The sequence below is a fragment of the Mustela lutreola genome, chromosome 4, assembly GCF_030435805.1.
Source record: "Mustela lutreola isolate mMusLut2 chromosome 4, mMusLut2.pri, whole genome shotgun sequence".
Taxonomy (NCBI): Eukaryota; Metazoa; Chordata; class Mammalia; order Carnivora; family Mustelidae; genus Mustela; species Mustela lutreola.
Genome location: NC_081293.1, coordinates 85,486,897 through 85,501,833, shown reverse-complemented (window position 1 = coordinate 85,501,833; position 14,937 = coordinate 85,486,897). Strand labels below are relative to the sequence as shown.

Here is a 14,937-nt window from a genome sequence, read left to right as displayed (position 1 = left end):
CACCTTTAAATGCATTCCTAGTGCAGAAGCATCAGCATCTGTTTTGGATTAATCTTGTTGAAAGTGAATGCTGGTAATGGACTAGAAAGTGAGATCCAGTCCCTGTTTTCCTAGGGATGTACTGATCTGGTGGTTTGCATTTTTGAATGACCATGGCTCAGCTCAAGGACTGCACTTAGAGTGCTTGTAGGGTGAGGTGACTTTTTGGAATTCCAGACGAATAAAACTTTTTTATTTCCTAAAATCTTGATCAATCCAATATGTAAATCAGCCACAAACAGCAAGCACATTGTCTTTCAGACCAGTCACGAAATGAGTAGGTGTCAAATTTCATCTGTTCTTCCAAGCTTGCCCAACCTACTTGGCTTTTCCTTGATGCCTCTATTGACATATGGATCAAGTAGGTGGTCTTTTGTTCATCTGCTGAAGGCAGGCTATGCCGCAGGGCTTCTTCCATTGTAACAGGAAAGCTAGCCTGTCCACAGGGCTGTGTGCCTATCCCATCTACCACGTGCCAAGGGATTTTGGCATTTCCCAAAGTTTCCTTGGGAGGCTGTGGTAGAAATGCAGTTCTTCTCCAAGAGACAAGTTTCCTTCCCCTTTGGTTCCCAGAGATCATCTGAGCCTGTTGCTGAGTAATACTTTGGGAATGTATCCTATATCTCTACATCCCCACCCACCGCTGCCTATCCCAACTACTGCTCGGTTGATTTACTGTCTTGATTTTTCAGAAACTTTTCATTTCTTCCTTATCACAGTTTTCTAGTTTTTCTATTCTTCGATTAGTTGCCTTCTTTCAATTCTTCCACGCCTTCCTTTTAATGCCTTCTGAGCCAGAACCTACACAGTGAACTGTCTTTTGCATATCAAATATATTGAAATGACATTTTACCTCAACTGACTGTATTCCTTAAGACCTTGCCAAAGAAGGAGAAAAAAGGTATAACTGGGAAAATTGTTCCAATTCTGCTCTGCTAATATTTCCAATCATTATTTGTATTTTCAATAAATACGGGTTTGTATTTGTGACCCAAGGGAAGCGCAAGTTAGTCATTTATTTTTTTTATTTTTTACACTACTCCATCAGTCTCTTTTTCTGTCTTTCTACATAAATCTATAGATTTTCTATGTCCTACTCTGTTTGTGTGTATCCCTAAAATTGGATAATACATTGTATCACCACCAATATATACTAGGAGTAATGTAAGCTTATTTCAGTACAAGCCATGGACAGAGATGGTGGGGGTTAAAAACATTGGCTGATGGAATTATTCTCAATGAGCCCACAGAAAGAGCCTTGTACAGAGATTGAGCCTATCATAAGTACAAAAGAAGCCCAGAGTTGCTCAGTACAGAGAGATCCAGAAGAAAATGAGTAGTCTTCTAATACTCAAGACTGGTTTTGTTCCCTAAGGATCTTCCTGCCCTGGCATGGAATCACATCTCCCTGACACCATGCCATGTTCAGTGGATCTCTGCCTGGTATCCGCAGGCCTGTTCCAGACAGACTGAGGGCCCTTTAGAAACCAGCATTAAGGTGTTTCTGAACAAAATGTACGAGTCTGTGTGCCACAGGGACTTTCCACTTCTCCCAGAGCCATCTTCACTGTTTGCACTAAACTTCTTGGGTTACTCCACGCCCTGCTAGCATGAAAGTAGCCCATCTGTTTGCCTCACGTTTTTGTTGTTATTGTTTTTCTAGAACGTGAGATCTTGCTCACATTTTCTTTCAGCAAGTGCTATCCTAATGGTTTGATTTCTTGGAGTCCTTGCACATGAACAAACTTAAGAGTCTGGTTTCTCACCTGGGCGTTGAGCTATCTGGGGTGCCTTAGCGTCTGCAGGAGTGATAGCTCTTCTGTCGTAACCCCCACCCCACTTGCTTTCTCCAGAGACTGCATTTGACATAATCAATGAAGATATATATTTCCATTTCCATCTTCACTAATGGTAATAGGAATCCTCTACTTCAGAAATCAATCACTTTAGATTTTTTTTTCTTAATATGACAAGAAAATAAAACACCAATTTGCACAACAGCATTAGGTAGATCAATAACCAAGTTCTGGAAATGACAAGATATTAAATAACCTGGACTCTAATTTGAAGAGTCCTATCTTTAGGGCGCCTGGGTGGCTCCGTAGGTTAGGTGACCAACTCTTGATTTTGGTTCCAGTCGTGATCTCAGGTCATGAGATCAAGCCCCACATCGGGCTCCACACTGGGTGGGAAGCCCACTCAGGATTCTCTCTCTCCCTCTCCCTCGGCCTCTCCCCTACCTCTCTCTGTCTCACTCTGTCTCTCACTCTCTGTCTCCCTGTTTAAAAATAATAAAAAATAAAAATAGAGAATCCCATCTTTGATAATCTATCAAAGTAGCATTAGTTATGTCACATTTAAGCCACAGCTGTTTCTATAAACTTTTCCTTCAGGAAATTATCTTTTTTTCTTCATTTCATTTTAAACATTTTAATACAATAAGCAAGACAAACATATATACATCAAAAAAGTAACGCACACATAAATACACATACACAGAACTTAGAACCCCTTTCACATTTCTTTGCATTAATTCTCTGAGAATACCAATGTTCCTGGCATAGCCAGGAATAGGATAACACACTTGAAACTAAAGATGGAGGGTATCTGTAGGTTTCATTGGTTTACATTTGATTTTTTTTTTTTTTTTTGCTATTTAAAACTAATTTTTGGATATGAATTGCATAGGAGAATTTGGAATACAGACGTTCGAGATAATGGGTAAAAATGCCTATTTCTGGCCTTATACCCGCAAATTCTAATTTAGCCATCTGGTATGGAAACAGAAATTCACTTTGTCCACAAGTATTTATAGAATACTTACGATGCACTGGGCATTATTCTAGGCTCTGGGGATTCAGCAGTAAATAAAGTTGCTGCCTTCATGATGTTCATATTTTGCTGGAAGAACAAAGACAATTGAAACAACGTGAATATAAAATATGTCACAGAGTGTGAGTTTAAGTGATGAAGAAATGAGGCGGTGGTTGAGGTAGCGATGTCACTGTTTAATAGGAGGGTCTGGGAAGACCTCTCTGACGTTTGAGCAGAGACCTGAGATGGTGAGGAAGAGAACCATGTGCCAATCTTCCCTCAGATTTATATTTTTTACTCTGGTATCTTATTGAGTAAAAGAAACCAGATGTAAAAAAGCAAATAATGGGGGTGCCTGGGTGGCTCATTGGTTAAAGCCTCTGCCTTCGGGCTCAGGTCATGATCTCAGGGTCCTGGGATCAAGCCCCACATCAGGCTCTCTGCTGAGCAGGGAGTCTGCTCCCCCCACCCCCCGCCCCTCCGCCTGCCTCTCTGCCTACTTGTGATCTCTGTCTGTTGAATAAATAAATAAAATCTTTTTTTTTAAAGAAGTAAATAATGTATGGTTCCATCTTCATAAAGGTAAAGTAAACTATTGAAATAGAATTCTCCATAATGATTATATTTAGAGGGGCTGGTAATGACTAAGAGAGGGCACAGGGCAAGCTTCTGGAGTGCTGGCATATTCTGTATCATAGTGGAGACCGTGTTACATGTATGATTTTTCTTTATAAAAATTAAACCTTAATCTCTGTGCACTAAAAGAAATACATTTTATATTTCAATTTTTAATTTATGTCTAAAAAAGAAAGACAAGAAAACAATTACATCAAAAAGGATAAAATACTCAAAAGCAAACTTCACCCAGGAAGTGAAAGACATGTGTATGGAAACTACACAATGTTCCTAAAAGAAATTAAAGAAGACACAAAACAAAGGGAAGGACATTCAGTGTTCATCGATTGGAAGATTTAATATTGATAAGATATCAGGAGTGACCAAAGTGATCTACAAATTTAACACAATCCCTATCAAAATTCCAATAGCATTTTTTCCAGAAATAGAATAATCCATCCCAAAATCCATATAGAATGTCAAGGAACTCCAAATAGCCAAAATAATGTTGAAAAAGAAGAACAAAGCCAGAGGTTTCTCATTTCTTGATTTCCAAACTTATTGTAAAGCTACAGTAATCAGAATGGGCATGAAGTGTGATACTAGCCTAAAGACAGATTTAGAGGCCAGTGGAATTGAATAGAGAACCCAGAAATAAACACTGACATTCATGGTCAAACAATTTTTAACAAGGATGCTAAGATTATTCAATGGGGAAAGGACACTGTTTTCAACAAATAGTGCTAGGAAATGTTATGTAGATTTTACCACAATTTTTAAAAAATTGTAAAGAAAGAAATCAGGGAGACACAGGCAGCATGAACTTTTGGACCCAAACTTAGGTGCACATGAAAATCCTTTGGAGATTTTTAAAAATACAGTGCAGTCACATTTTAATGCAAATTCACAATAACAAAATATAACGATGACTAATGTTTCATTTATATGTAAAAGTTTCATTTATGCATAAAATAATGTGGCTCCCTCAAGATTTTAAAAGTTAAACAAGAATCACCGTATCAACTCTGGGAGTCCAAGGGAACTAGAAATGCCAGGTGGCAGGGTTAATATTAGCTGGAAGACAGAAATACAGTATGCCGTGAGAAAACCAATCAAGATTTGTAAATTTTGAACTATGAAATGTTGCCAAGAATGTAACCCTTCTATAAACTGCACCATTCTCCACAGAATTCTAGGCCCCTTACTAGACAGTTTGATCAAGTATATCTAGGGCTGAATCCAAGCAATTCTTATTTTTAAAAGCTCCCTGGAATGTCTAAGACTAATGGTCTATGCATTGTTGTTTAAAAACTACCAGTCCTCCATAAAAGAATAAGCACATTCATTTGGTGTAAAAAGGGGGAAAAAGGGTTATTGACATATATTGTGTCTTAGGCTATGAGGTTATAAGATGAAGCAAAAATGTCATGACCACATGGAGCTTAAGCTTCAGTGAAGACGTCAGAGGAAGCAGATACAGTGAAGTGTAGTTATAATAGACATTACTGTATGTATAATAAGGAGTTTGGTCACATGGGGAGCACATATCAGGGGCACTTCACTGAAGGGGGCATATGAACTGGTTCCCAATGGATGGAAAGAAACCAGCCAACCAAAAAGGGAAAAAGTGAGAGTGTTTCCAGAAAAAGAAATAGAGAATCTGTTGGGACCTAGAGCAGAGTTGAAGAAAGAGCACTGAACTCACAGAACTAAAATGAGTTCAAGATGAGGGAAATTCAGAGTAAGGATGGAGAAGTGGTGATGCATAAAGCCAAGGATAAGGCCAGGTCAGGAAGGACCTGGCAAGCCTGGTGGGGAGCTTGGCCATTCTCTTAAGGGAAAGTGAGTGGAGAGGAAGATCTCCCCAGTGGTAGCATGGAGAATGTGATGGGCTGGGTTGGAGAAGAGACAACAGTGGAGGGAAAACCTCAATTGGGTTTTAGCAGCAGGGGTCCAAGTGAGAGAGGAAGAGGCATGGGCTGGGGTAATGGCCACAGGAATGAGATATTTAGGAGACATAATCTATAGACCTTGGTGATGAATTAGATGCGAAAAGGGAAAAGAAGTTAAGAATGATTCCCAAATATATAGCCTGGGTAGAAATATGAGTCATGGTACCATGCTGTGATTGAGGGTTGAGGGGGAAGATATCACATCTAGTTGGGAAGGCTGAATTTGGGATGTCCAGGATGCAGGATGGTATTGAGTGGAAGGTGGTGTCTTAACTAGAAATTCATCAGTTGAGCTTTGAAAGCAGAACAGTGACTGTCTGCAGGATAAAGAGAGGAAGAAGTAGAAGAGAAATCTAGTAAATACCAGAGAAGTCATTCGAAGAAGACTTGGTAGTGTGTGGAGAAGTTGGAGGATACCAAGAAGGGTGTACTGAATGGGAAGCCCCGAAGACTATTTCAAGGAGGAACAGTCAACATTATGAGAGGCTTCCAAGAGAAAGATGAACCCCAGCAGGTGCCTATTGGATTTAGCAGTACAGAGCTCATTAGTAATCAGCCCAAAGATGTGGGTGAGTGATGGGAGCTGACACTGGGTTAGCAAGCTGAAGAGTGAGAGAGGCCGTCATGGCGGGCGTGAGTGCTAACCACCATTCTGAAAAACCTTGTCTCTGAGAGAGGTTGAGGGCGGACAGGGGGCTAACCAGATGCTTGCTTTCGCTTTGGGGGTGTAATTTAATGTTGGTGAGGCTTAGACCTATCTAAATCGTGATAGAAAGGATCCAAAAGAGAGGAGGGATTAAAAAAAAGAGAGAGAGAGAGAGAGAAAGAAAAGGAAGAAAAGACGGGGGATCATTGAGTGCTCAGTGGGGAGTGAGCACAGGCTGTAGATCTGGCTCCAGCACTTTCTGGCCTTGAGGGCATTGTTTGATCTGTCTGGGCTCTGGCATCTTTACCTGTAACTTGTGGGGTTGCTCTTTGTCTGTGGTTTCCAAACGGCAGTCCTCAGAACTATCTCAGAGCACTCATGTTTCAGCTTTTGCCAGAACGACTTGACCTCTCTCTTACGTGTTTTTAAATAATTTTTTATTTCTAGCAATTTAATTCATGTACATACTTTGGACAAGCAAAATATCAGTCAAAGAATCCTAAAAAACAGCAACCCCTGTCCATTCCTGCTCACTCTCAGCCACGTCCAGTTCTTGTAGTATTTATGCCAATTTATGTAAATTAAAGTCTTACCTCCATATGTCTTAAGTGTAGACATCTACTGGTGTCTGTCCCATCGTATGCCCACTTGCCCTGATTTTGATCCTTCCAACACAATGCCATCCCAGCGTTTGGTTAACCGTGTTCTCATTATTATAAGCATGGAAATATTGCTCACCAACTCTTGTTTCCTTTTGTGAACAACCTGTCATTTCCCCTGCCAGTAATATTTGCCTCTTTTGTCTCATTTACCCTGATTTCCATTAATGGTTGCTATTTTTTCCCTAAATGTTCTGCCTTCTCAAAAACCTATCAGTACACTCCCTGTGCTGGTGTAATCACAAGACTTCCCGGGAGACTCCACTCCCAGAGACCTATGTGGTCTGCCACGGAGCCTCCTCTTGGCACTAGCTTTGACTCTTGGCCCTGTCAGAGCCACATGTTCTGCTGCCATACTTTCCTCTTCCTTGTTTTACACCCTTGTGTTGGTGCGGCATGGGAGTCGATGTTTTCAAGTCCTGCAGAGCTGAAAATATCTTATTCTACCATCCCATTTGATTGAGGGTTGGCTGGTTATAGAATTCTGGCTTGCAAAAAAACTTTCCCTTGAAAAATGTCAAGACCATTGTTGTTTTGCTTCCATTTTGGTTGTTGAGATGTCAGAAGCCATCGCAGTTTCCTACCCCCCGGACCTATTGGATTTCATTTCTCTTGGGAGAGTTTTATTTTTATTTTTATCCCCTCATGTCCCAAGTATGTGCCTTGTTTTGGTACTTTCTTCATTCATTTTTCCTGGTACCTAGTAGGCCCTTTTGTTATGAAGATTCATACCCCACATTTCTAAGGAATTTTCTCGATTTCTCTCTTTTATAATTCCCTCCACTATATTTTTCCCATTCTCTCTTTCTGGAGTTTCTTTTAGTTTAAAATTGGACCTTCTGGCTTGATCTTCTAATTTTCTCTTTCTCTCTCTCTCTCACTCTCAGGAGATTATCTTCACTTTATATCCCAACTCTTCTACCTAATTTCTTTAACTTATCTTTTATTTTATTTCCAGGATTATTTCCTTTTTTATTTCCATTCACTCTTGTTTTGTTGGTACAATTTCTTCTCTTCTCTCTCCAAGGATATTCTCTCTCCCCCAGCCCTACTAAAATCCTGCCTATCCTTGAAGGTTTGACTCAAAATCCATATCTTGTATGAGGCCTTCTCTAATCAGTTCAAATCTCTCCACTAAACATGAATTCTATAGCATTATTATATTCCATACCATCTAATATGTAATTATATTTAAACTTGCATTGTTTTCTGTTGAGGAAATCCGTGTATCTCCCCAATTACACTATAATCTTCTCAAGAGCAGGGACTGTTTGCTTGTTCTCTATCAGCCAGAGTGCCTTATCTAGAACTGTGAATATAACAAGTTATGAACAAGTGCTTACTGATTTGAAAAAAAAAAAAAAAATGATTGGCCATCTTAATTCCACTAAACCAGGCTATCCTAGTCAGGGTTCTTTAAGGAGTACCAAGAGCATAGATATTTGCCAAATAATAGAGAAGTGTAGTACTTACAGATGTTTACAGTTCTTCCTGTCTTACACAGTGTTTCATTCATACCTAATTCAAGAGCAATATTTTAGTGACTTGTTTTATTGACTCTTTCCTGAAATGCTCAACTTAGATTTCATAGGAAAAACACTTTCTTTTCTCACTCACATTTCACTGGGTTAGGAAATATTTAATAAATTATGCAGTCGAAATAACCAAGAACAATTAGCTCAAGCAGGATTGGAAACAAACAACATCTAAATCTTGGCCAACACATGACTCAGTTGGTAGGAACCAAAGGGCTTGGGCATGCTGGAGTGTAATCTACCGGCCTTGGGCACTTAGCCTGCCAAGGAAAGAAGGACATTCAGCTGTCATGTCATTTGCAGAAACCAGTCAAGATCTACTATACTCTAGTCTTTGTATACCAAGAAGAGGTATCTGGGAAGAAATTAATTTGTGCCCATATCCCTCTTGGGTCTTCTTGCAATCAAGGGTACATGTGGCCAACCCAGCTGACATTGATTAGTGACAGCCTTTGGTCTGAAAACAGCACGAGACTCATTGGCTCAGGGGCCAGTCATCTTTGTCTGCTTAGAACCAAGATCTCCCCACCTGAGCTGTACTTCCCTGCCACGAGTCTACGAAGGGCCAGCAGAGATCTACTGGACCCAGAAATCTTGCCTTTTCCATCTCCAGGACGGAAAAGGATCCCTCTTCCCCACACTTCTACATTCATCACACTTTGGAAGAATCACACATAGCTTCTCAGAGAGGACATGGGTTATCCAATGGGCTTTGGATGACCCCTGCCACAATATGAATCATTTTTTATAATAGTCCAGGGAACTTGGAAATCCTACTTACATTGTGGTCCCTTAAGAAGGTTAACCTCTAAATAGAGTTAAAATAGGTTGACATTAGGGGCATCTGGGCTAGGCATCCAACTCTTGATCTCAGCTTAGGTCTCCATCCCAGGGCCGTGAGTTCAAGCCCCGCATTGGACTCTATGCTGGGTGTAGAGCCTATTAAAAAAAAAAAAAAAATGTAAAATAGGTTGACATTAATGGCAGGAAAGAAGATTTGTATTTCCTGTTGATCATGCTAGAAGGACTGGCACCACTTTATAGCTACTGAAAATCCCAAACGTGAAGGAAGTGTCACCCCTGGTCATTGTCCCCAAGAGAGAGAAGACTGTTCTCTGAACAGGGGCTTGAGAAAACCCCATAGAAAACGGAAAATACTGTATGAAAATCAGGCAGCAACAGAAATATCGGTCTGTCAGATGAGAGTTTTGTCTCTATAAAGCCAAACTGGAACCAATTCAGTTGAATTGGTTTCGGGGTAAATTTAGTCATGCAAACATTTTCCCCAGTGCCGGTTTAGAAGCCACATAGGACTGAGTTCAGTGAAAGTTAATGAGTTTCCTTTTCCTTCTGTGGCTGTCCTACAGTTGAGTAATGAACAAAGGCGGATTTCATTTTGGATTGGTGATAAGAACAAATTGAATTATATTAAAAATCACACCAAATCCCCTTTGACTCTTGCTTTTAATTTTCCTCTTTTCCGGCTGCATTTAAGTCTTAAGTGGCAGAGGCCACAGCTGTTCTCCCATGCTGGGGTATTTGGCTTATTCTAGTTTTATCTTTCCTGTGCTGGGCCCTGCCTATGAGCCTGGGTGTCTACGGCCATAAGAGGCACGCACCTCACTCATCTGGCTTGTCTGGCTCTCAGGGCAGTAGAGCAATGACCTTGGCTCCCCAGCAGTCCAGGTCCCAGACCAAGCCCTTCTCAGGGCTCTCTCCACTCTGTTTGCCAGCCGGCTTCCTCTGCTGCCTTCTTCCATGTGTGGAAGGGTGGCTTTGTTTTTTGGAAGTGGGTTTTCATACATTGATGATCCTTTCCCCTGGAATGGAGAATGACATTGAAAACCTTCCTTCTACAGCTGTTTCTTCATCTCATGCTCTGTTCAGAGGCTGAACTCTTCTTGGACCTGTGCTAGTTTCTCAGGGGGCGTGGACAAATAGACATCCACGCAGTGGAGTAACGGATTCTAAAAACGGCCTCACGGAGAAAATGCACAGATCGTTAGCACTAGTGGTATGACAGCCAAAATGTATTAGATGCTCCCAAGGATGGACGGCCCCTGCCTGGCCACAAAGACAATTCCAACCGGAGGCAAATTTTTAAACAACATATGTTTCAGGGAGTTCTCGTCAAGTATCCTTCCCCCACAATAGAGGTCTAGTGACTTCCTTCTCTTACCAAGAAAGTGACAGAATTCTTCAGTGAGTCGCCATGAAACTGGGCCCTCTTCCTATCAGATGATCCCAACGCTCCACTGCCTTCTGTCTAGAACCGTTGGTTCCAAACATAGCGTGAGCAGAAGGAATAAAAATCTATGATGTTAGATCATCATGGGACATTTTCTTCAATGGACTAAAGCAAAAGGTCGAAGAGCTACTTAATAGACGTTCATAAAAAAGAATACATACAGAATTTTAAAAATCAGAATAAACGTCTCCCACCCTCCCCCTTCCTCATTTGCTTTAAAAATGGGTATAGGGGGATAAAATGGTCTGTCTCAACCCAAGAATATAATAACACTGCCTCTCTTTCCTTGTTTTAGGGAATGCTGTCGATTTTTTGGAGACAATGGCTTGACTTTGAAGGTGTTTTTTACCAAGGCAGCACCCTTTGGTGTTCTTTGGACACTCACAAACTACTTGTACTTACATGCAATAAAGAAAGTAAACACTACGGATGTCTCCGTGTTGTTCTGCTGCAACAAAGCTTTTGTGTTCTTGCTCTCATGGATCGTTCTCAGGGACAGGTTCATGGGAGTGAGGGTAAGTCCCTTATTATCTGTCTTCCTCCCTCACTCGGTCGTGTCAACCAAAACCTGCCCATTGGCTTGCTTAGCTCCATGTGCTGCATCCTGAGCATACACTGCTGACCACTGTCCTGCCGATTTGCGGCAGAAAAGGAGCCTGGGGTCTCAGTGTGCCTTGCCAACTTTCTCGCTTGCAAACCATACTCGACAAGCATTCATTAAAGCACCTTTCATTTCAAGCATTTCAACAAGCATTCCCTAAAGTGTGTGCCCGTCGGGGACCCCACCTGGGGATGGCGATGTTCTCCCCTCTCTGCGTGCTCTCCCCCTCTCTCCCGAGGGCAGCCACGCCCTGCCGCCGGGAGCTCTCTGCTAACCCTGTCCCTCTTTGCTTAGGATGCATCTGAAAGCCGGGGGATCCCTCCGCATCCACATGGACGGGCGGTCTCGGTGGGTTCACTGTCTGGACCGTGTGTACAGAGCTGAAGTGGGCCAGAGACGCTTTTGCTAAGTCCAGATGGTGGACGGACAGTTTCCTTCCCTTCATACCCTAGGTGAAGGGAGACTGAAATTCTTGTGTCCTCAAAGTACCTCTTGTTGTCAGAACCGAGACTTGGCAAGTCCCATTAAAATCCAGTCAAACAGCTAGCCAGATGTCTGACAGTGGTGTGAAATATGATTGTGTGACCTATACAGGGACTCACCCCAGTAAAAGGAGCAAGGGGACTGTTCTTATTGACGGAATCCTGGTGGCTTCTGCTTGTCTCCCTCTGGTGGCCAAGGGCTGCTACTGCCCCACCACCACCTTTGCTGGGACACAAGGACAAAGGATTTGGATTTGGCCTTGAAGCTAGATCTCTTGGTTGGGGGACGGAGCGGGGGAGGGGCATGGATCATTAACTCCTTCCTGCACTGGCAGGCCATGTTTCAGGCCCCGTGAGCCGGCCAGGCACCTGAGAGCCCTTTCAATGGGCAGTCCCCATTCCCTTGAACCGTGCTGGCACCTGTCAGGGGGCAGATTCCTGGCCCTCTGTTACTTGTGTCCTTTGCTCATTGTCCTGGGAACAATGACATCACCCTGGTGGAGGATTCACACCCACCTAGTTACTCAAACAGCAGTGGGGACATGAGTCAACGGCTGAGGAGTATTTTTAGCTTGCAGTAGGGGGAAAATTTGTTTTGAGACTTAGTGTTAATTCTGGAATAAAAACTCACTCCCTGTGCTAACCACCCAGAAAAGCTTTTAGCAAATAAATGATCTAATGCACCTCCCCAAGAAATGCAGGCACTTCCAGCAGTAGTCTGTCCGTCCGCCCGCCTGGCTGGACTCTGAAGACTCAGAGGTCCCAGGGCCCTTCATGACTTTATTTGGATGCAGCATCCCAGGGGAATTTATAAAACTTTTTGGCAAGATTCTGATGTCCAAAGCAAATTCCAAATGGGAACCTGTTCATTGGGAAGAGAAACTTCAAGGTGAATTCTGTCTCTAAGCAGGACGGGGTTTTTTTTTGTTTTGTTTTGTTTTGTTTTTTGAGGTTAAGAGAAGGAGTTGGAAAACACTTGAAACCCTCCTAGACTCAGAGAGACCAGCATGGCACACCCAGATCTTTTCTTTGTCGCTGCTCATGGATGAGAGGGTTGTCTCCCCGATAGTGATCCAGTCCAGCCATCCTGGGCACTTGGCCAGTTGGTCTGAGCTGACCGCTATGTACGGAACAAAATCCTGCACTGAAGCCATCACTAGGCTGGTCCTGACATGAAGGTCTAAGAGGCTGGTGTTGGCAATGGGATTGTGTGTGGTTGTGGGTCTCTAACGATCATCACTCCTCTGAGAAGCGTGCGACCTGCCCTCTGAGGGTTTCCCGCTCCACGTCACGGCAGATTCCCCTCTTCTCCTCTTTAAGAGTTCAGAGAGCTAGAAAAGTCTGGAAGACCCCCTCAGTGGCAGGTAGGATGGGAAATTTCCCCTTGAGAACAGATGGGAACTCAGATCCCAGATAGTATCCAACTGGTACGAGGGTTCTCTTAAGGTTTCTCTCAGACTGTTGGGGTAGCTGGCACAGAATTTCCAAAGATTGAAGGGAACTGACCCGTTCCCTTTCCCGGAGGTCCAAGCATATGAGCCTGAGAGACAAAAAGCAGCTGAAGGAGGCTCAGCATTATGCTGGTGGGAACAGCTGTTCTGGTGGGAACCGACTGCACGGCCCACCTGTGTTTATTAAGATGATGACTCACACCACAAGGGCTGTGGTTCCTGCAAAACATCCAACTGGTCCAGGCCCATGGACTGACCAAGCAGCAGCAAACATCTCACGCCCGAGAGATCCATATCCCTCCCGGCCACTTAGGGCATCAGAGGTGACCGTGGAAAGGAGCCCACTGTGTCACCCTTCGACTCTGTGCTTTCTGTGTGTTCCCTGGCTCTCCAGACTCAGACTTTCTGACCCCGCAGGGAGGTGCTCTCGTCTAGAGTCAGGAGACCAGGGTTTGGATCTTGGTTCCACTCTTATAAGCTGTTGGGCCTTGAGCAAGTCACTGAACGTCTCTGAGCCTCTCACTTCATTTTAAGATAGACAAGCGCTCGTTTCAGAGAACCGCAGTGAGAATCAAATCAGATGGTGTATGCCCGACGTAAAATCCGGTAACGGTTCTCTTCCTCGGTGTTATTTCTGTCGTTCTTTCTCAGTTGGAGGCTTTGTTGGATTAGCCCAGTGTTGTGGGTGACCGCGTCAGAGCAGATGAACGTCGAAGGAGGCAGTTTTATGTAGAAAAAGCAGCAATAGAATGAGAGCAAGTAGAACTCGGGGTGCATGAAGCCGAAGCCCACCCAGCTGTGGTCAGCAGCTGGAGAGAGTGAGGGCATTTGGGGTGAGACCTTCCCACCCCCCACACCCAGCTCAGGGGACACGGGAGATGGGATTCTCTGTGGGCCGAGGAGCTAGTGGCGACCACCCACCATAGTCAGGGCCCTCCAACCAGGAGGGACTGGCACGGGAGCGAGAGAGATCTGAGAGATCATTCTGGTGGGCCTTCAAACCCCCGTAGCCCATTCCTGGGGGTCCTGTGCCTTTTCCAAGACCAGTTCCCATATCGGGTTCTAGGTGATGTTTTTGGTAATGACAAGCGCCCTCAGCATCTCATGAGGGTCTGTCCCTGAAAGGTAGCTCTTGTGTCTGATCCCAACTGCCTTGCATCTGGGAGGCTGTCCCTTGCCACCTGGGGGGGACCCAGAGCACCCACAGAGCCTGGGGGAGCCCTGGAGGGCTCACCACTGGCCGCTTCCCATGCCCTGAAATCAGAAGGGTCCACTCGACGATCCCCACTGAAATTTAATAGTCTGAGTGGGTAAGAGCAGCCAGGAACTGGGAGGGGGCGTATATTTCCAATTTGTCCTTTCTGTGGCTCAGAATTGCCCCAGGATGTACACATCCACAGCACAGGACACAGGGCTTGGTGTGGCAGAGGATGCACAGCCCGTCCCAGTCTGAGCAGAGCGGAGAGCTTGTCTGAGAGGTGGTCAGATTCTGTGCTGCTCCCACCTCATTCCTCCTTGATGCTCAAGGAGTTTGCCTCCTGCCCCTCAGCTTGACATTGGAGAGGGAGCAAGGGACCATGGGGGAGGCAGGGAAGAGCCCCGGGGGCCTGGCAGGCTGCCGTGGGGTCACCAGGGAAAGTGAGGCTATACCAGCAAGAGGGGGATGGGCAGCACGCTGACCTCGGTGTCTCCTGTGCCTACGTTTCCTCCCCATCCAGCTCACTCCCCCACCACTCCCGGCCCCCTCAGCCGAAGTAGAGATGGTGGTGCTCACCCTTTCCAGGGCTAGGGCCACTGTTACCTGTGAGTCTGAAGCCCTGAGTCCCTGTTTTCGGACAGGTGCACGGGATATGTGGAGGGTGGTAGAAGGTGGGGAAAAAGAGAGGCGGGGACAA

At 44.2% G+C, this 14,937-nt stretch overlaps 1 protein-coding gene across 3 annotated transcripts in view; it reads left to right on the top strand.

Moving 5' to 3' along the window:
* Window positions 1-14,937, top strand: part of SLC35F3 (solute carrier family 35 member F3) — a 385,921-nt gene that overhangs the window by 349,502 nt on the left and 21,482 nt on the right. For all 3 annotated transcript variants that reach the window (XM_059170432.1, XM_059170431.1, XM_059170433.1), the window contains one exon: window positions 10,804-11,023. In XM_059170432.1, the coding sequence (XP_059026415.1) occupies window positions 10,804-11,023 (220 nt within the window). The remainder of the gene's footprint in view (window positions 1-10,803; window positions 11,024-14,937) is intronic.